This window comes from Mesoplodon densirostris, chromosome 3, assembly GCF_025265405.1.
Source record: "Mesoplodon densirostris isolate mMesDen1 chromosome 3, mMesDen1 primary haplotype, whole genome shotgun sequence".
NCBI classification, from domain to species: Eukaryota; Metazoa; Chordata; class Mammalia; order Artiodactyla; family Ziphiidae; genus Mesoplodon; species Mesoplodon densirostris.
The window spans coordinates 121,383,502-121,403,237 of NC_082663.1; the positions used below are offsets into that span (position 1 = coordinate 121,383,502).

At 39.3% G+C, this 19,736-nt stretch overlaps 1 protein-coding gene across 7 annotated transcripts in view; it reads left to right on the plus strand.

Moving 5' to 3' along the window:
* RNF14 (ring finger protein 14) overlaps positions 1–18,820 on the plus strand; it is a 42,928-nt gene extending 24,108 nt beyond the window's left edge. For 3 of the 7 annotated variants that reach the window (XM_060093529.1, XM_060093527.1, XM_060093528.1), the window contains exons 2-8: positions 3,586–3,755; positions 4,813–4,964; positions 8,143–8,670; positions 9,311–9,539; positions 13,929–14,101; positions 15,072–15,202; positions 17,162–18,820. In XM_060093529.1, the coding sequence (XP_059949512.1) occupies positions 3,602–3,755; positions 4,813–4,964; positions 8,143–8,670; positions 9,311–9,539; positions 13,929–14,101; positions 15,072–15,202; positions 17,162–17,219 (1,425 nt within the window). In that variant the 5' untranslated portion in view covers positions 3,586–3,601 and the 3' untranslated portion in view covers positions 17,220–18,820. Of the gene's footprint in view, positions 1–3,585; positions 3,756–4,812; positions 4,965–6,075; positions 6,212–8,142; positions 8,671–9,310; positions 9,540–13,928; positions 14,102–15,071; positions 15,203–17,161 lie in introns of those variants that run through there. The other 4 variants (XM_060093533.1, XM_060093534.1, XM_060093532.1 and 1 more) reach the window with 3 other exon arrangements.
* Positions 18,821–19,736: the final 916 nt, after the last annotated feature.

Genomic DNA, 19,736 nt, shown 5'->3' on the forward strand with positions numbered 1-19,736 from the left:
GTTTCCGGTTTGCCAAAAGTAACATTAAACTTGAATTCTCTCTTGTGTCGTGGCACCCGGGTTTATTCTCGTTACCGTGTTACGGCTGAGGAAACAGGGTGGTCTGAATCCAGGTTTAGTTATGTATTAGCTGTGTGACTTTGGGCCAGCAAGGACTTAAAATGTCATTTTTCTCTGCATAATGGAAGTAGGGCCAGGACTTGCTCCATGGGGCTGTGGGAGTGTAACGAGCTAATGCATTTAAAGGGCTTAGCACAATGCCTGACACACGGTAAGAGCTCCCTAAGTGACGGTTTTTACCGTTATTGTGAAGACCGACCCAACCTGCTCCTAGTGGAATGTGGCAACGCTGTCACTAAACCTTGATTCTAGTCCCCCATAAGAGCACACTGCATCTCACCCCAATTCAGTTCTCACTTTTTCCAGTGTCTAATGTAAGGCACTGCTAGATGCTGAGAACAATATACACATGCAAAAGACTTGATCCTCACCCTTAAGGAGCTAATGCGGTCTGGTAGGAGAGGAAGTGCAAGTTCAGAGGAAGAACTGTTATGCAAGGTGGGTTGTGACAATGTCCTAGGAAAGTTACAGTAGAAAAGTTTGCTGGATATTTAAAGAAAGACATGATAGCTAATGGGAAATTTTTACGTGGAATAGGGGCTTTGGATATGGGTCTTGAAAGCCGAATGGATAGAATCAGAAGGAAATCTAGGTCAGCAATCTGAATTAAGGGACTGGGACCCAGTGGCAGCTTCAGAAGCTGGGGTCTGGTGGGGTAGGTCATGAGGAGCTGCCGATGGGAAACAGCTTGGAGTACAGCTTAATCCTGGCTGCTCATGAGAATCACGTGGAGAGCTTGGATAGCTACTGATGCCTGATTGAATTGCTCTGGGGTATAGCCTGGGTACTAGGATTTTAAAAGTAGCTTCTCAGGTGATTCTACCATGCAGACAAGGTAGAGAACACTAATCTAAAACCAGAAACTATAAATTCATCTCACCCCATTTATAATGTTTGAAAAGGAAGAAACAAAAAGCTTAATTACATTATCACCATGTACTATACCTGGTAAAATTGTTTACAATTAAGTAATGTGAAAAAACAGTATAGTACATAGTAATACTACTCAGTAAATGTAAATTAATCCTGAATTTCATTCTTAGCTTATTTGGGAGTCACACATCTGAGAATCTGGTTTTAAAATTATGTTTTTATATCATATTTTTGCATATAATATTAGGATGTTCATAGGATTCTCTAAAACCCGTCTATGGACCACTCTCCCCTTCTCCTTCATTCCCAGTTAAGAAGCCTGGTAAAGCATTTAGAATAGGACTTAAAAGTGTGTGTGTGTGTGCGTGCGTGTGTGTGTGTGCATGCGTGCGTGCGTGTGCGCTTTTATTGTTTTGTTTTTAAATATCCTGCTGTCTTGCTTAAATTAACCTAATGTTGAGTGTCCGTGGCAGGATTAATTCATTAGCAGGCAAGAGGACAAACTGGAGGGGGATAGGAAGTGAAGGAATAGAGGAAGCAGAAGAGGAAAGGAAAAACAAAATCAAGAAAACCGCAGGAAGTCGTTTGTTATGGGAGCATGCTGTACTGTCCTCTCATATGACCTCGGTGTTTCTCCTCAGCTCCTCCTGGGGCTGAAGGCAGTCAGATAAGAAGGGCGCTCTTATTACTGGGGACATGCACATGTCCATTCAACCACGTGCCTCAGTTAGGCTGACCTAGGAGAGTAATATGCAGCTGTAGATTAGGATTGACTGTGTGTTAGGATGTTTGATTTAAGTGATGGTAACGGAAATTCAGAACTTAAATTTGGAGAGGGTCCTAACACCATCTTTTGTATTTTTTTCCTGCAGTTGGCAGGATTTCTGTAGTATACCTAGTATGAGTTCCACATCTTGGCCTCTTAATCCAGCTTCAGCAGTCTCATCTCCATCATCTGGAGAATAAATGAGATTTGCATGAGTTCCAAACTGAGCTGAAATACGGACTGCAGTGCTAATATCCTTTTCTTCTGGTTGTTACTAACAGGTACTAACTGACCTCGAATAGAATATGTCACTGTGTCTTAGGGACACAGCTTAAGCAGAACTGTTATCATCTGCTGGAAAAACGTACTTTTTGAAAATGGAATCATTTTAAATGAATTTTTCTAAGTTTTGTAGTATCACCTTTTATAATGTGAAAAACCATGCCCTAACTTTTCAATTCTGTGCATTTCAGTTTAGAAAAATATTTCGGCCAAGAGGGAGCATATTTGCAAATGCAATTATAGTACAATATTTTAATTGATAGAATGGTAATTTTGGGTGGTGGTTTTATTAAAGTAATTTTCATAGATTCTCACTACATATTTTTTGCACATTTAAATTATTTGATAGTGTGGTGCATCTTTCAGCTGCTGCGATTAAAAAGCATTGTACAGTTTAATTGTAGCATATTTTCACTGTTGGTGTTACCTTAAAAAATGATAAATTTTACAATTGATTTGACAAAATTCATTTTGTTTCAAAAATTTAATGTTGTTTTGCTACTTCCTCAGTTATCTCTCTTACATAGTATCTGTCCCTGTAACATTCTCTAGAGTAGGGTGATCTCAACTGGGAGCAATTTTCTGCCGCCTCCCCTGTGCAAGGGGGGATATTTGGCTGTGTCTGGCGATGTTTGTGACTGTCACAACTCTTGAGGAAAAGGGATGCTCTTGGTATCTAGTAGGTTGAAGCCAGGGATGCTGATACACATCCTCTAATGCACAGGATAACCTCCCACAACAATTGTTTGTTCCAAAATGTCAGTAGCGCTGAGATTGAGAAAACCTGTCCTAGAGATTGCTGTGGATTTAAAAAATTCATTTATTTTTTATTTATTTATTTATTTATTTATTTTTGGCTGCATTGGGTCTTCGTTGCTGGGCGCGGGCTTTCTCTAGTTGCAGCGAGCGGGGGTTACTTTTCATTGTGGTGCTCTGGCTTCTCATTGTGGTGGCTTCTCTTGTTGCAGAGTACAGGCTCTCGGAGCACAGGCTTCAGTAGTCGTGACATGCACGCTCAGTAGTTGTGGCTCACGGGCTTAGTTGCTCCGCGGCATGTGGGATCCTCCCAGACCAGGGATCGAACCTGTGTCCCCTGCATTGGCAGGCGGACTCCCAACCACTGCGCCACCAGGGAAGTCCCTAAGAAATTCATTTATTTTTAAGAAGCATATCAAGTATACTTTGACTACTTTTATTATGAGCAAGGCGTTTTCCGAAGTTCAGTGGGCAAGTCAAACTAATTTGTGATTTTTTTGATTGTGCTTTTTTTCTTAAATCATACCTAACTGATAAAGTCAGCAATTAAAAGAACCACAACTGTCCTTTTTGGAAAAGGCTGTTACTGTTGCAGAGCTACTGGGATATTAGATATGCCTGTCATTTTTAGTTTGACAGAAAAGTGAGAATATTGATTAATTCTTTGCAGTCGTTTTTGAGGAACTTTCTTTTTGGGGGGGGTGTGGGGGGGCCGTGGACAGTGCCGCTAGACTTTTCCAAACTCTGTGCCTTTTCTGTTCTTAACTGACTTGAATGATTGTCTTCAGCTCCTCAGAAAATTAAATGTCGTCAGAAGACCGAGAAGCTCAGGAGGATGAATTGCTGGCCCTGGCGAGTATTTATGATGGAGATGAATTTAGAAAAGCAGAGTCTGTCCAGGGTGGAGAAACCAGGATCTATTTGGACTTACCACAAAATTTCAAGATATTTGTGAGCGGTTAGTTAATATTCTCTTAAACAGATTTTTCTAAATAAAGGTTATTCTCAGTTTCTTAGTGTACCCTAAATTATTTATCATCTTGTGTTTATAGGCATTAGTGACATATGGTAGTATTACAGATTTAATGCCTGTTTCTCTTTTAATTGAAAATTGAGCTGGGGGTGAACAATTTTCAATTTGATTCTGCCTTTTTGATCACTGAATTAGGATATTATCCTGCATATTTCATGCATCCTAATTGTCTTAACTAGCAGTTCATTAGCCATGAGTCATTGGCTGTTAAATAGGGATAATAAAAGAGAAAATGAAATAATATATGTGAAAACACTTGGAAAGATTTAAAGTACCATGGCGGTTGTTAATACTATTTGGTTTCCAGAATCTTTTCAACCACCATAAGCACATGGCACTTGCTGCTACTCTGTGACCTTCTGCTTCAGAAAAAAGTTGAAAAGTGGTACTTTTGATACCAATGTACCAGATGTCATCTGTGAACACTTTCTCAAAATGTTTCTACTCTAAAGGCTTTGAGTAAACAAAGTAAGCGTGATAACTGAAAATGAAACTTTAATTGTGAGAGTGTTGTGTGTTGTATCTTGCCCTCAAGAGATCCTTGTGTTGGCACAAGTTCACCCAACTATGATTCATGAGTAGTTGGCACATGCTGGTCTAAGTAGGTCAGGGCTCTTTGATAGAAATAAACGTCCTGTTCTCTAGATTGTGTCTTTAATCATCTACTGGAAAACAACAACAAAAGAAAACATTGTGTATTACTTGTCATTAGTGTTAGGAATTATACTCAAAAGCGTATACAAGAATAAGTTGTGTATCTTCATTTTAAATTTCATGATGCTTAGTAGATTTTTTTAAGGGCTTACAAAATTTTTTTTTTAAGGTGGCGGCTACGAAGTAACATTAGGGAATAGAAGGTGCTTTGGGGGAGGGTTTTTATCCCCTCAACTAAAGCATTACGTTTTTCTTGAGCACTGCTCAGCAGTAACGGACACTCAAGTGTTGACCAACTGATCCTTTCTAATCTTTGTTTTTGGTTCAGGCAATTCAAATGAGTGTCTCCAGAATAGTGGCTTTGAATACACCATTTGCTTTCTGCCTCCACTTGTGCTGAACTTTGAACTGCCACCAGATTATCCATCCTCCGCCCCACCTTCATTCACACTTAGTGGCAAATGGCTGTCACCAACTCAGGTTAGACCCGAAACTTAATTTCTCCTATCCATTTTTAGAAACTTAAAAATCATCTTTAATTGAACACTACCTTGATGATCTTGAATTCAGTGCATGAAGAACAAATGGGTTTGATTTTGTAATTTTTTTTCCCTTGCCTTCATGAATTGTAATGTTAATAAATTGAAAATGTTTGGTGTTTTAGAAAAGAATGGCGTAATTAGAACGATTAATCATGTTGAATTGCAGTAGGAGTAATTTTTAACCAAGTATATTGTTTCTCTCTTTGTCTTGCTATTTTCCTATTTAATCTGTATTGTAATGGATACTATAAGGTCCTCCTCATTTTCCTTAGATGTTGGTATTGCTTTTTATTTTTTTTAGTTTCTTATCCATTCCTTAAATGAAAGATTTAATTGTAGTTAGGAGGACCAAAATTGAGCTAATGGAGTTATAATAAATATTTCCTAAGAAAACATGAGTGCTTTTATTTTTAAAAGTCTGTATATTAATAACAGAGTTGTTGACTACTCTCACATAGGTGTGAATGCACACAAATAGAAATGTGTATGATTCCTGTAGATATCTCATTAAGGCTTGAGATCTTATATTATGATTTTCATTTCCTCTGGGTTGTATATCTTTTTCTAGTAACAACCTCAGCTCTTGATTGAGACATAAATATGACTTGAAGCTAATATAATGTATTCTGGGATAGATAATGGATCAGTAGCAGTTATTTTTCTAGAAGTCATGATGAAGATTGATAGGCTGATGTATTAAGACAAAAGCTGTCAGAGTTACTTGACCTCAAAGAACAGCTGTCAGTTTTTCCTTTTTGATCATGTAATTTTCATTCCCACCCCTGCTCATCACCAGTCTAATCTTTAGATGAGAGTGCTTTTGTAAAATTGAACTTACAGTTTAAAAATAAAATTAAACTTTAAAAAAGAATAATACATGTAGAATAAAAAGGAATTTTACCTTTTTTTTTTTTTTTTTTCCGGTACGCGGGCCTCTCACTGTTGTGGCCTCTCCCGTTGCGGAGCACAGGCTCCGACGCGCAGGCTCAGCGGCCGTGGCTCATGGGCCCAGCGGCTCCGCGGCATGTGGGATCCTCCCGGACCGGGGCACGAACCCGTGTCCCCTGCATCGGCAGGCGGACTCTAAACCACTGCGCCACCAGGGAAGCCCTACCTTACATTTTAATATCTGTGTCAGAGGCAGCACATGCAAGACAGTGGATGATTTGCCCAAGAATATCAAAGGTGTTTGACATTTAGATCACTGAGAGTTGACTGAATTATCTAGATATTTATAGTCCCATTTCTCCAGAGAGCTCTTGATACTTTATGTCCATGCATGTTTGCACATATACAGTTTCAGATTCTAGCCAAATAACATCTACTTAATGCTGGCTTTTAGGGTGTGGGGAGAAGAGGGTTATTCATTATTTTATGTTACACAGCTAAAATTACAGTAGGATTCTCTATCAAATAAATTTTTGTCCATATAATTGGCATTTTAATTGTTCTATGTTCCTTCTTTCTTCAATTCTTGTTTGTTACTGGCCCCTGAGTCCTTGGCATTATGAATTTCACCTGTTGATAGTGAAGTTGATTCATGGACCTGTCCCTCACTGAATTTGGTTGGTAGATAGAAGTGGGTTTAGTTTTCTAGTATTTTCCATTATTCCTCTTCCAATATATATGCACAGTCTCTCTCATGCTCTTCTCTTTCTTACTCCCTTATTCCTCACATTTATGTACATCCCAGATGCCTCTTTTGAGAAGGGACTAGAGAAGAAAAGAGGATGGAGGAGAATGGCTTCTTCACTGGACTTGTTAGCTCAAACAATACTCACGAACAGGGCTTCCCTTTTAGTATTTATTACATTTTAAAGATTTCATCAGGTTTCTGGTTGATCATATAAGCATATTCATGCAAATGTATAAAAGCATTAGTTGTCCAATCTTGAAGTAGTCAGTAAGTGTTTAATTTTGTGCCTGTATAGGGTTTAGTGAATAGCGCTACGCAGCATAAGGAAGAGAGAATGTGGTCCTTTTTCACTTGGTATTCAAATTTACAAAATTTGTTTACATCTGGAAGGCTTATTTTTTGATGTTTACCTTAAAAAGAAAAGCTGCTTATGATTCCTGAGCTCTACTTAAAAATATTTTACATTTCTAATGGAAAATCTTCTTATATTTGCCTTTCAAATTGAACAGACCAGTTTTAAGGAGGAAAAGTCAAAATAGTTTAAACTTCGGTTGCTTAGGTTAGGAAATGTGAGCTTTGCCTATGGCAGCCAAACCATGTTAAGGGCTTATAATCATGTCTGGGTTCAATATCAGCCTGCCTCCCTCTATTAGCCAGGATCTGGTGTAAGCCCAGATTGCTTAGTTAAAATCAGCTTGTAAATCTGAATACCAAGGACTCTGAGGTTAGATTCTGTTAGTGATTCTTTCGCACGAGGTGGCTTCTTGATACGACTGAAAGAATTAATTTTAAGGTTTGGATGGGTTTTTTTGTTTGTTTTTGCGGTACGCGGGCCTCTCACTGTTGTGGCCTCTCCCGTTGTGGAGCACAGGCTCCGGACATGCAGGCCCAGCGGCTATGGCTCACGGGCCCAGCCGCTCTGCGGCATGTGGGATCCTCCCAGACCGGGGCACGAACCCGTGTCCCCTGCATCGGCAGGCGGACTCTTCAACCACTGCGCCACCAGGGAAGCCCTGGATAGCATTTTTAAACTGTTCTTTTCCTAATCATTATTGTAGGGTACCTACAGGGCTAGGACTCCAAGTAATAGAAATAGTTCATTTTAGAACTAGATCTCTTCTCCTACATGAGGTAGCAATACTAACGTGAAGAAAAATAAAGAACAGAAAAAGTCCCCCATTGCAGTGGCTCGTATGTAAACCTAGTTCTGCATCTGGTAGAGCCTTGCTGTTTCTCTTGTCTTAATGATACTTCTTTTAGCTTCTGACCTTGTGTTCTGCTGTGGCTCGTGTTGCTGAATAGTTTAAGAAGTGCTTCGATAAGAACACTGATGCTGCTGTGCAGCACAGTTTATCACAGAAGTGAAAAATCATGTTAGGAAGTGGAAAAGCCTGACTTAAAAAGATTTCAAGGGAAAGCAGGAGTTGACAGCATCGTCATCTTTCCAAACTTACCAGCATCCTCATGTGTTTTCCCCTAGCTGTCTGCTCTCTGCAAGCACTTAGACAACCTGTGGGAAGAACACCGCGGCAGCGTGGTCCTATTTGCCTGGATGCAGTTTCTTAAAGAAGAGACCTTAGCGTACCTGAATATTGTCTCTCCTTTTGAACTCAAGATGGGTTCTCAGAAAAAAGTTCAGAGGAGGATGGCTCAAGCTTCTTCCAACACAGAGCTAGATTTTGGAGGAGCTGCTGGATCTGATGTAGACCAAACGGAAGTTGTGGACGAGAGAGCCGTGCAGGATGTGGAATCGTTGTCCAGTCTGATCCAGGAAATCTTGGACTTCGATCAGGCTCAACAGATAAAATGCTTTAATAGTAAATTGTTCCTGTGCAATATCTGCTTCTGTGAGAAGCTGGGTAGTGAGTGCATGTACTTCTTGGAGTGCAGGCATGTGTACTGCAGAGCCTGTCTCAAGGACTACTTTGAAATCCAGATCAGAGATGGCCAAGTTCAGTGCCTCAACTGCCCAGAACCCAAGTGCCCTTCAGTGGCCACTCCTGGTCAGGTAACTCTTTGACTCTGCTGACAGCTGCCCCCTAATTCTCTCTCACAAAGGGAGACATTTTCTCAGGAACTTCTTGATAGGGCTCATCAGGGCAGTCTGAGGCCTGGGAGCCAGCCCACAAGTTGTTTCATTGTATCCATCAAGAATGCCATGATCTTAGTTTAAGCAAATGTAAATGCTTCCTTTGCTGGCTTTGGAATGGGTGGTCCTCCGCAGGGATGAGTAGTTTAAAAAGTAAAGTAATTCTGGTGATTTACTCTGTATATCTGCTAGGTGGGGGAACTACTACCCTGTCTTTATGTGACGTTGGGATCTTGAGGGGTTATCTCTTAGAATAGTTAACCAAATGTTTTACAGACTTTAAAGACAGCCTGCTTGGTCTTCTTTTTTTTCAGTCAACTCCATTAAGGCATAAATGTACTCATTTAAAGTGTACCGTCTGCTTAGTTTGACACATGTGTAGACCCATGTAACCACCATCTCAGTCAAGATGTAGACCTCCCATACTTGGTTTGATTTTGAAGGGAGATAGAGTTTTAGTTTATGTGCCTCTGGTTTACACTAGCTTCCTAAGGATCTCCTCAGGATCAGAACTGGTTGGGAAATCATCAAACCTATGATGTTTTATATTTCCCTCCAGGTCAAAGAGCTAGTGGAAGCAGAGTTATTTGCCCGTTATGACCGGCTTCTCCTCCAGTCTACCTTGGACCTGATGGCAGATGTGGTGTACTGCCCCCGCCCATCCTGCCAGCTGCCTGTGATGCAGGAGCCTGGGTGCACAATGGGCATCTGTTCCAGCTGCAATTTTGCCTTCTGTACTTTATGCAGATTGACCTACCATGGGGTTTCTCCATGTAAGGTGACTGCAGGTAGGTTGTAACTGTGTGAACTCAGTCTCCCAGCGCTCCACCCGCCCTGCCCCACCCCCCCCCCAAATAAAAAGGGACATCACTTAAATTCTTCAGTTTGGAAGAATTGTGTTCTTCTGTGTTTGTTCAACACATACTTTTGAGTCAGTTACTGTCTTAGGTTCTGGGGATATAGCAGTGACCAAATTCCCTCATGGAACTTACATTCTAATGGGGGAGATAGGCAAACAAATAAAAATATTCGATGGTGGTAAATGCTGAAGAGGGAAAAAAAAATAAAGCAGGGACAGGCTATGAAGTGTTCTGAAGGGGAAGGGGCTTCGGATTTTATTTAGAAAAACCAGGGGAGGCCTCGCTGGCAAAGTGGTTTGAGTAAAGACTTGAAGGAAGTAAGGAAACAAGCCACGCAGATATCGGGGGGAGCATTCCAGGGAAGGAATGACAGAGTAATTTCTGTCTATGAATATGGAATAATGTAGATCCTGGTCGGCAAATGCAGAGCATCTAAGCTATCACTCTTGTTTCCACGGTACACGTTTGATCAGTCATCAAGTGCTTTCTCAGTGAGCCCAGGGAGGCCTCAGAATCTTCCTCAACACAGTGCTTCAGAAGGCCACCCTCTATTGAGGTAGTCACAGGAGGTAAAACCTGTTAGCCATTTCTGATCTAGATTAAGGTTTGAGGAATCAGGCCCTGGACATCAATTTGACTAGACTTTGGTGACTTAGTCTTTCTCAAACTAAAAGGGCTGATGATAATAGCTACTTCATAAGGTTATTGTAAGTTTGAAATGACCTATTGTGGTGCTACTTAAAGTTGTTATAGTTGTTATACTGGTCTGTGACAAGGTAAGTACAGAAATTGAGAGTCAGTGTTTGAAACTTTAATAACGATTTTGCTGTCGCTATTCACTGACTAAATTTTATGGCAGTCAAGTCTAATAAAAATTTAGGCTTATATTTTTTGTCTTTTTACCCTCATTTTTCTAATAATTCATTTGATTATATTTTTGCAAAAGTACTGGTCCTTGACAGAGTGAGGGAAAAAAACTGGTACTTAACCATAGTTTGAGAATGGGCTAATGTATGTAAAATGCAAAATGGTAACTATTTTTTTTTAGTTTGTGTATTTATTTATTTATTTACATTATTGAAATATAGTTGATTTAAAATGTGTTAATTTCTGCTGTACAGCAAAGTGATTAAGTTATACATATGTATACATTCTTTCCTATATTCTTTTCCAGTATGGTTTATCACAGGATATTGAATATAGTTCCCTATGCTATACAGTAGGACCTTGTCGTTTATCCATTCTGTATAAATATAATAGTTTGCATCTGCTAACCCCAGCCTCCCAATCCATCCCTCCCCCAGGCCCCCTCCCGCTTGGCAACCACAAGTCTGTTTTGTATGTCTGTGAGTCTGTTTTTGTTTTGTAGATAGGTTCATTTGTGTCATATTTTAGATTCCACGTATAAGTGATATTATATGGTATTTGTCTTTATGACTTAGTTCACTTAGTATGATAATCTCTAAGTCCATCCATGTTGCTGCAGATGGCCTTATTTCATTCTTTTTTATGGCTGAGTAATATTCTGTTGTATCTATATACGTACCACATCTTCTTTATCCATTCCTCTGGCGATGGACATTTTGGTTGTTTCCATGTCTTGGCTATTGTAAATAGTGCTGCTATGAACATAGGTATCTTTTTGAATTATAGTTTTGTCTGGATACATGCCCAGGAGTGGGATTGCTAGATCATATGGCTACTCTTATTTTTAGTTTTTTGAGGAATCTCCATACAGTTTTCCATAGTGGCTACACCAATTTACATTCCCACCAACAATGTAGGAAGGTTCCCTTTTCTCCACACCCCCTCCAGCATTTGTTATTTGTAGACTTGTTTGTTATTTTGTGGGTTTTTTTGGCCTTGATGTGTGGCATGTGGGATCTTGGTTCCCTGGCCAGGGATTGATCCCGTGCCCCCTGCATTGGGAGTGTGGAGCCTTAACCACTGGACTGCCAGGGAAGTCCCCTGTAGACTCTTTTTTTTTTTTCTTTTAAAGTTTAGTTTTTTTTTTTCCCATTTATTTATTTATTTATTTATTTTTATAAATTTATTTATTATTTATTTTTGGCTGTGTTGGGTCTTTGTTGCTGCACGCGGGCTTCTCTAGTTGTGGCGAGCGGGGGCTACTCTTCGTCGCAGTACACGGGCTTCTCATTGCAGTGGCTTCTCTTGTTGCAGAGCAGGGGCTCTAGGGCGCGCGGGCTTCAGTAGTTGTGGCTCGCGGACTCTAGAGCGAAGGCTCAGTAGTTGTGGCACATGAGCTTAGTTGCTCTGCGTCATGTGGGATCTTCCCAGACCAGGGCTCGAACCTGTGTCCCCTGCATTGGCAGGCGGATTCTTAACCACTGTGCCACCAGGGAAGTCCTCCCCTGTAGACTTTTTAGAGATGGCCATTCTGGCTGGTGTGAGGTGGTACCTCATCATAGTTTTGATTTGCATTTCTCTAATAGTTAGCAGTGATGAGCCTCTTTTTATATGTCTTTTGGTTATCTGGATGTCTTCTTTGGAGAAATGTCTATTTAGTTGTTTTGCCCATTTTTCTATTGAGTTGTTTGTTTGTTTTTTGTTGAGTTGTATGAACTGTTTGTATATTTTGGAAATTTAGACCTTGTCGGTTACATATTTGCAAATGTTTTCTCCCAGCCTATAGGTTGTCTTTTCATTTTGTTTACGGTTTCCTTTGCTGTACAGAAGCTTGTAAGTTAGATTAGGTCACATTTGTTTATTTTTGCTTTTATTTCTATTGCCTTGGTCAGGAAATGTTTTGCCTATGTTCTCTTCTAGAGGTTTTATGGTGTTATGTCTTATATTTAAGTCTTAAACCACAAAATGGTAACTAGTAATGCCAGTATTACTATAGTTATTAATTGTTAGCAGAGTGTCATTATCTCTAAGAAAGGACCCTGAGAGGAGAATGAGTAAATGCAGTACTTCCAGTTGCCTATTGCAGAGTTTTGTAGTGGTTATAGGCAGATGGGATGGAGAACTTACCAGAATATAATGATAGCCTTTACTTTAGACTTCTGTATCCTTATCACTGAGAGGCTGAAGTACATTTCAGGTGTTTCACAGTGTTTGGGGAAGAAATCAAAGATAGGCTTGGGGGCTTCAGCAAAATTAGGAATCTCTTTCTCAGTCTCTATATCTATATATTCGATATTACCATACAAAATATATGATATACTAACAATTTTATTATTTTGAGAACATTAGAGCAGTAACCTTTGTCCTTAAGATGTCTGGGAACACAAAAACGCTTTGAATTAGTAGAGGAGATAAAAGTGACAGGATAAAAAAATACATGTCGGCTACATCTAAGTAGAAGTGATGGAGTCATGGGAATGAACAACACAGAGAAAGGATTCACAGGTGAAGCAAAAGTGCAGATAGAATTCTGCCCCTGAAGATGTCCACTGCATTTAGAGGGAAGATGTCCACCTCTAAATAATGTGAGGAAAGTAAATTAATAAAATAGCTAGAACATTGTTGAGAGAGGTCTTTAATTAATTGTGTTGAAAGATTAAGGTAATAGAATTGTGAGCAAAAGCCTTGTCTACAACTAAAGCCTTTGGGAATGGCTGCCCATTCCATTTGAGTTAAGTGATAAAGCAGTAGAAACCAGAGTGAAGAGTATTAAGGGGAAAAGTTGACAGGAGGGACTTTTCATTTCCTGTGGGTGGTAAACTTTTTTCACTGGCTTTTTTTATATACAAAATTGAACAGCTGGTCTTTGCCCTTAGGTGCTTTTGTTTAATTTGGTAGACCTGTTGTTAATCAAATGGTGAATGATGCTGATTCAGTAGAAAATCAGCGTCTGTTTCAACCTTTGTGTCATTTAGATAAGTCAATCTTAAACTGTACTACTAGTTGTACTAGTTGCACAAAAATATCAACATTAATAAGTTAAAATCAAAGGAAAAAGATAAGCTGTTATTCTGTCACCTTTAACAAGTCCAGCTTTTCTACTTGGAGGATTGCTGTCTGTTCTTTGTCTTTCATGCATGTGTAATTTTTACCTAGTTACAACCTAAATATGCTTTTTTCTGAATTCCATAATGAGTATTTTAACTGAGTTGTAGCCATCCTAATTATAAGTTTTAATAACTAAATATTATATCTTAAGTGGCTCCACACATAATTATTCCCTTGGACATTTGTTTGCCATTTTTATATGTAACTTTACTTTGGATTAATTCCTTATGATAAAATCCCAGGAATAGCATTATTGAGTAGTCAAAGGTTATGGCCAATTTTAATGGTTTTTAATCAGCATTACAAGTTGTATAAAAGTTAATTTTCCATTTCACTTTCTAGAGAAATTAATGGACTTACGAAATGAGTACCTGCAAGCAGATGAGGCCAATAAAAGATTTTTGGAACAGAGGTATGGTAAGAGGGTGATTCAGAAGGCACTGGAAGAGATGGAAAGTAAGGAGTGGCTAGAAAAGAACTCAAAGAGCTGCCCATGTTGTGGGACTCCCATCGAGGTAAAGGTTTGGGGACAGACATGGAGGCAAACCTAACTGCAAGCATGTTACGATTTCCTCAAGAAGCCTTTTAATTTTGTGACTAATTAAGAAAACACATTTTGGTATTTATTAAACTTTCTTAACTTGGAAGATGTAAATTTACTACTAAATATTGTTATTGACCTAAAATGTATGTAGACTTCCCATTTCAAAGTGCTTTCGTATGGTGACAGTTGTTCTCCCATTATATCCACCTCAAAATTGAGTGGGTTATAAAGAGGCCATACTCGAGCTACAGTCAACTCTTAACTCATCTACGTGACTAAAAAAGAATCAAGCCTGACTTCTCCTCCGAACTATATACACCTGGAATTTAATAGCTGTTTTACAAGTGCCTGCTTATGAAATGGAGACATCTGAGTCAAGATAGATAGATACATCTACTGCTTCTTGACAAAATCTTAATATGTTTCCAAATTGAAATACGTCTTTGCATTTGATTCTGTTGTTCCAGTCCATCATATCTGAGCTGACCCTTGTGGTGATGCCCCAGTCACTCCATTAAGGAAGCTGGCCTTCTATTTAACCACTTCTGACATGCCTCAGCTCTTATAGAATGGGGGACTTGGTACCAAATGTTTACTTAGATTTATGTAAAGAGTTTAAATCCCACATATTAAATCCAAACATTTTAATATTAATCTAACTATACGTTTCACTTATACATGTTTGGTTTGTATTTACTGTTTATCAGAAGAGGTTTTGCTAAGTATCTAATTGTAGGAATACCTGCTAAGTATTTTCTGTATTTTACCTGTAATGCAAAAGAGTTAAGCATTCATAGTTATCATTGTGTGTTACCTGTATATCTCCACCCTGCATTAGAAAAGGGAGAAGACAGGGAGAATGTTGTACCAAATCATTTTGGCATTGTGCATTTCTCTTTTGCTTTTGTAGCCTTGATATTTTTCTCTATCTTTCCCACCAGAAATTAGATGGATGTAACAAGATGACATGTACCGGCTGTATGCAATATTTCTGCTGGATTTGCATGGGTTCTCTCTCCAGAGCAAACCCTTACAGGCATTTCACTGATACTGCTTCCCCATGTTTTAACCGGTACGTACACACAGAGCTCCTAGTCTCAGCAGTTTTGGGTACTTGGTTTGCGGACCATAAGCCCAGAAAGTTTTACTTCAGTATTTTGCTTATTTAGAGAATTCTCATATATTTTCCCCCATGTATGAATTTTCTTGAAAATGAGTTTTATGATGAAAATATACTATCTGGGGATTTTCTTTTATTTATTATCCTCCTCAATTTTTTTAGTGAAAATTTTCAAACATACAGAAAGGATAGGACTATGATTAATAGGATACCTTCCACCAAAATGAACAATTGGTCATATTTTGCCATATTTGTTTTCTAAATTTATTGCTGAACTACTTGACCCTAAGTTGGAAATATGATGCTTCATGTCTATATGCTTTTTTTTTCTTTAATTAATTAATTAATTTATTTTTGGCTGCTTTGGGTCTTCGTTTCTGCGCACAGGCTTACTGTAGTTGCAGTAAGCGGGGACTACTCTTGGTTGCGGTGCGCGGGCTTCTCATTGCGGTGGCTTCTCTTGTTGCGGAGTACAGGCTCTAGGCGCATATGTTTCAGTAGTTGTGGCACGTGGGCTCAGTAGCTGTGGGTCACGGGCTCTAGAGCTCAGGCCCAGTAGATGTGGCACACAGGTTTAGTTGCTCCGCGGCATGTGGGATCTTCCTGGACCAAGGCTCAAACCCGTGTCCCCTGCATCGGCAGGTGGATTCTTAACCACTGTGCCACCAGGGAAGTCCCTCTATATGCTTTCACACGTCTTTCCTAAGATAAGAAAAGTCTTCTATATAACAACAGTACTGCAAAAAATTTAACAACAATGGCATACTGTCATCTAATAAAATATTTAAGACTTATCAACTATCCCTAAAAATATCTCTTGAAGCTGTTTTATTATACCAGGATCTAATCAAGTTCAATCACTTTATTTGGTTCTGTCTCTTTAGTTTCTTAATGGAGAAAAGTTTTGCCCACCTTTCTTTTGTTTGTTTGTTTGTGTTGAGGGGAACATTGACTTTTTGAAGAGTCCAGGCTGTTGTCCTGTATAACTTCTTACCTTCTCGAGTTTTGTTTCTCCATGGTACCTTTGAGTTTGTTTCTCTATCCTCTCTATTTCCTGTAAAGTGGAAGTTAGCTCTAGACTGGAGTTTGACTAGATTTAGAGTAACATTTTTGATAAGAATACTTAATAAGGGGTGACGTACTTCATGTTGTACCACATCAGATCAATAATGTCAGGCTGTCTCACTGTTAGTATGATGCTCAGTTCTACCATTTGTTCCATTGTAAAGGTAAGATTTCTCTTTTTGTTATTAGTAAGTGATCTGTGGGGTGATTCCTTGGCACAATGTGAATATCTAGTTCTCCACCAGCTCCAATTTCAGCATCAGCTGATAATCTTTGTTAATAGACATCTGTGGAGTACCTACAATCAATCATTGGTGTTATGAAACTGTAAGATAAGTTGAAGAAACAGGCTCTTCCCATGAACCATTGGAAATATAGTGTTGAAAATTGCATAAATTTTAAGTAACATAAGGGGAGGAAAACAAATTGGCAACTGAAAAATATTCTATTGATGGAGAGTGCAAGAACAGTGAAGATGGAGAGGATGGAGTGATTAGCGTGTAATAAAGTTATAGTGTTTTGAAGGAGTTAGCTTCTAGACTACCTGAATTTTCCAGTCTTGGCTTATTCCACATATTGTACACATTTAGTATCAGTTTTGTGATACCCATCTCCCATTATTGTTTATTCTTGGTCCTAGAGAGTTGTCTGGATCCTTAAAAGGGCTGTTCCTATAAACTTTAAGGGACCCATATTTCAGCCCTCCCCAGTGGAATGATTAAAGGAGAGGAAAAGATATACAAAGATGTTATCAGAAGAGTACAGAAAGTATATTTGAGAAAAGGAAAGAAATTATATTCAGTTTCTATCAGGTGTATTAAAATGTACCTTATTTTATGCTTCCAGGTTGTTCCATGCTGTGGATGTTAATGGAGATATTTGGGAAGATGAGGTTGAAGACTAGTTAACTGCTGCTGCTCAAGATATGGAAGTGCAATGGTTTGCCCTAATCTTTTGTCAAGTATACAGAGTAACTTTGCAGGATATTTAGGGTACCATTGATTCCCTCTTCCTATGTAGAAGATATGGAAGAACAAGTTTGATATTTTCATGTGGTACTACTGATTAAGGCATATTCAGACATTTTTCATTGCAACATGATTGAGGAAATATTAAGCCAAAGGTTCCGAAAATGAAAACTAGAAGATATTAGTATTACAATGTGCCCAAAGCTTTGAGTAGTTAAAAATTAAATATTTATTTTCTTCTCCAAGCTTTAGGCAAGGAGAGAGGGGTCAAGAGTTAAACTTATAGTCCTTTTTATCTCTGAGAAACATCCCTCTAAGACATTCTGTGGGAGCTCCCTCAGTAGTACTGCTTACAACTGGGGTGGGTAGAAGCCTTATTAAAATTGTACCGAGAGCCTGGTGTTATTTACTCAATGTTACATTCTTTCCAACCTGAATTTCTGCTAAATTAATCTTGTTTGGAGGAAGCCCTTTACTCTATAACTGATTGGATGGCCCAGTGTCATTTTGATCTGATTTTCAGAATAGAAATTTATAGATAATTTTTAAAATATTTTTTGATACCACAAACACTGTGGGTCACCTGATATATTATTAGTGGTCTATAGTCCACTGGTTTTGAGCCAAGTCTAGAATTTATTGATACTGGCTCAGAAGAATTTCAGCCCTATTCAACTTTCCAGTTTCTTCTAGGCAGTAGAGCCTAGATTCAGAACGACTTGTCTTCTGTTCTGCATTCTTTCTGTTGACTCTTGCCCTGCTTTTCATTGGTAAGGACAATTTTAATATTAGCTCCAGCAGCTCATATTTCTATTTCCTCTGCTGGGATAGGAGAAAGCCTAATATGTTCCCAAGCTGAACAAGCTGAACTTTTTTTTTTTTCTTGCGGTACGCGGGCCTCTCACTGTTGTGGCCTCTCCCATTGCGGAGAACAGGCTCCGGACGTGCAGGCTCAGCAGCCATGGCTCATGGGCCCAGCCGCTCCCCGGCATGTGGGATCTTCCCAGACTGGGGCACGAACCCGTGTCCCCTGCATTGGCAGGCGGACTCTCAACCATTGCACCACCAGGGAAGCCCGCAAGCTGACCTTTAATTATCTGCGTTTTGAACACTGTACCACCATAGTTCCAGTCCTAACTTTCTGAATTCTTTTTAAAGGGCTTCTCTAATGAGCTATGGAAATTTGTCTTCCTATCCTTTTTTTTTTTTTTTGCAACAGCGCTGTTTCAGGGGATAATTTTGGCTTGATATCTAGATCGTTGTTTCTGGGTTTTGCTGGCTTTTTGAAAAATTGTCTTTCCTTGTGGTTTGGTGAGTGGCTTGGTAGCAAAATAAGACTTTTGGAAAAAAAGGACAGAGGAATTCATCTGCATTTGTGAACATGTTCTTTTTTCATATCTTGTCATTGAAAATTGGGGAATCACTTTTAACCATTTTAAGTGTGTGTATCCAAAGAGCACGGACTGTTTCTGGATTGTCAATGAGGATGCTTAATCTTAAAAATAAAAAATTATTTAAAAATTGTCTTATAATTAAAGCAGAGTTGCTGCTCTGTGTTCTGTCACCAAGGCAACTGATCACATTTAAAAACTATATGGTATATAACACATATTCTTAAAATGAGCAGAAGAAAGTCATAGTACAGCGCCTCCACTTGTGACTGAACTTAGATTTTAGGACCCATATTTTGTTTGAACTACATGGACTTCGATTCAGCACATTTAATATAAGAACGAAAGTTAACTTAAAGGATAAGTTGAAGATAAGAAATGGAAATTAAAACAACTAATTAGGGCCTCCCTGGTGGCGCAGTGGTTGAGAGTCCGCCTGCCGATGCAGGGGATACGGGTTCGTGCCCTGATCTGGGAGGATCCCATATGCCGCGGAGCGGCTGGGCCCGTGAGCCATGGCCGCTGGGCCTGCGCGTCCGGAGCCTGTGCTCCGCAGCGGGAGAGGCCACAACAGTGAGAGGCCCGCATACCGCAAAAAAAAAAGAAAAAATAAAAAATAAAAAATAAATAAAATAAAATAAAACAACTAATTATACAGTACATACTTGAGAAGAGTGCTTCTTCTCAGTGACTGGATAGGAGTTCAGTTCATCTTTCACTACTAGCCACTCAGAAGCTCTTTAGTTCATGGGCTACTTGATGTTGCTAGAGATTATTTTATTTTAGGCTGTTGTACATTATGTTGATGATGTATTAGATGTAGGAAAGAAGCCTTAGTTTCGTGAAACAAATGGCATGGTTTTTCTCCATGATTTTAAAAAACACGTGGGCTTCCCTGGTGGCGCAGTGGTTAAGAATCCGCCTGCCAGTGCAGGGGACATGGGTTTGAGCCTTGGTCTGGGAAGATCCCACATGCCATGGAGCAACTAAGCCCATGAGCCACAACTACTGAGCCTGCGGCCTAGAGCCCGCGAACCACAACTGCTGAGCCCGCGCATCACA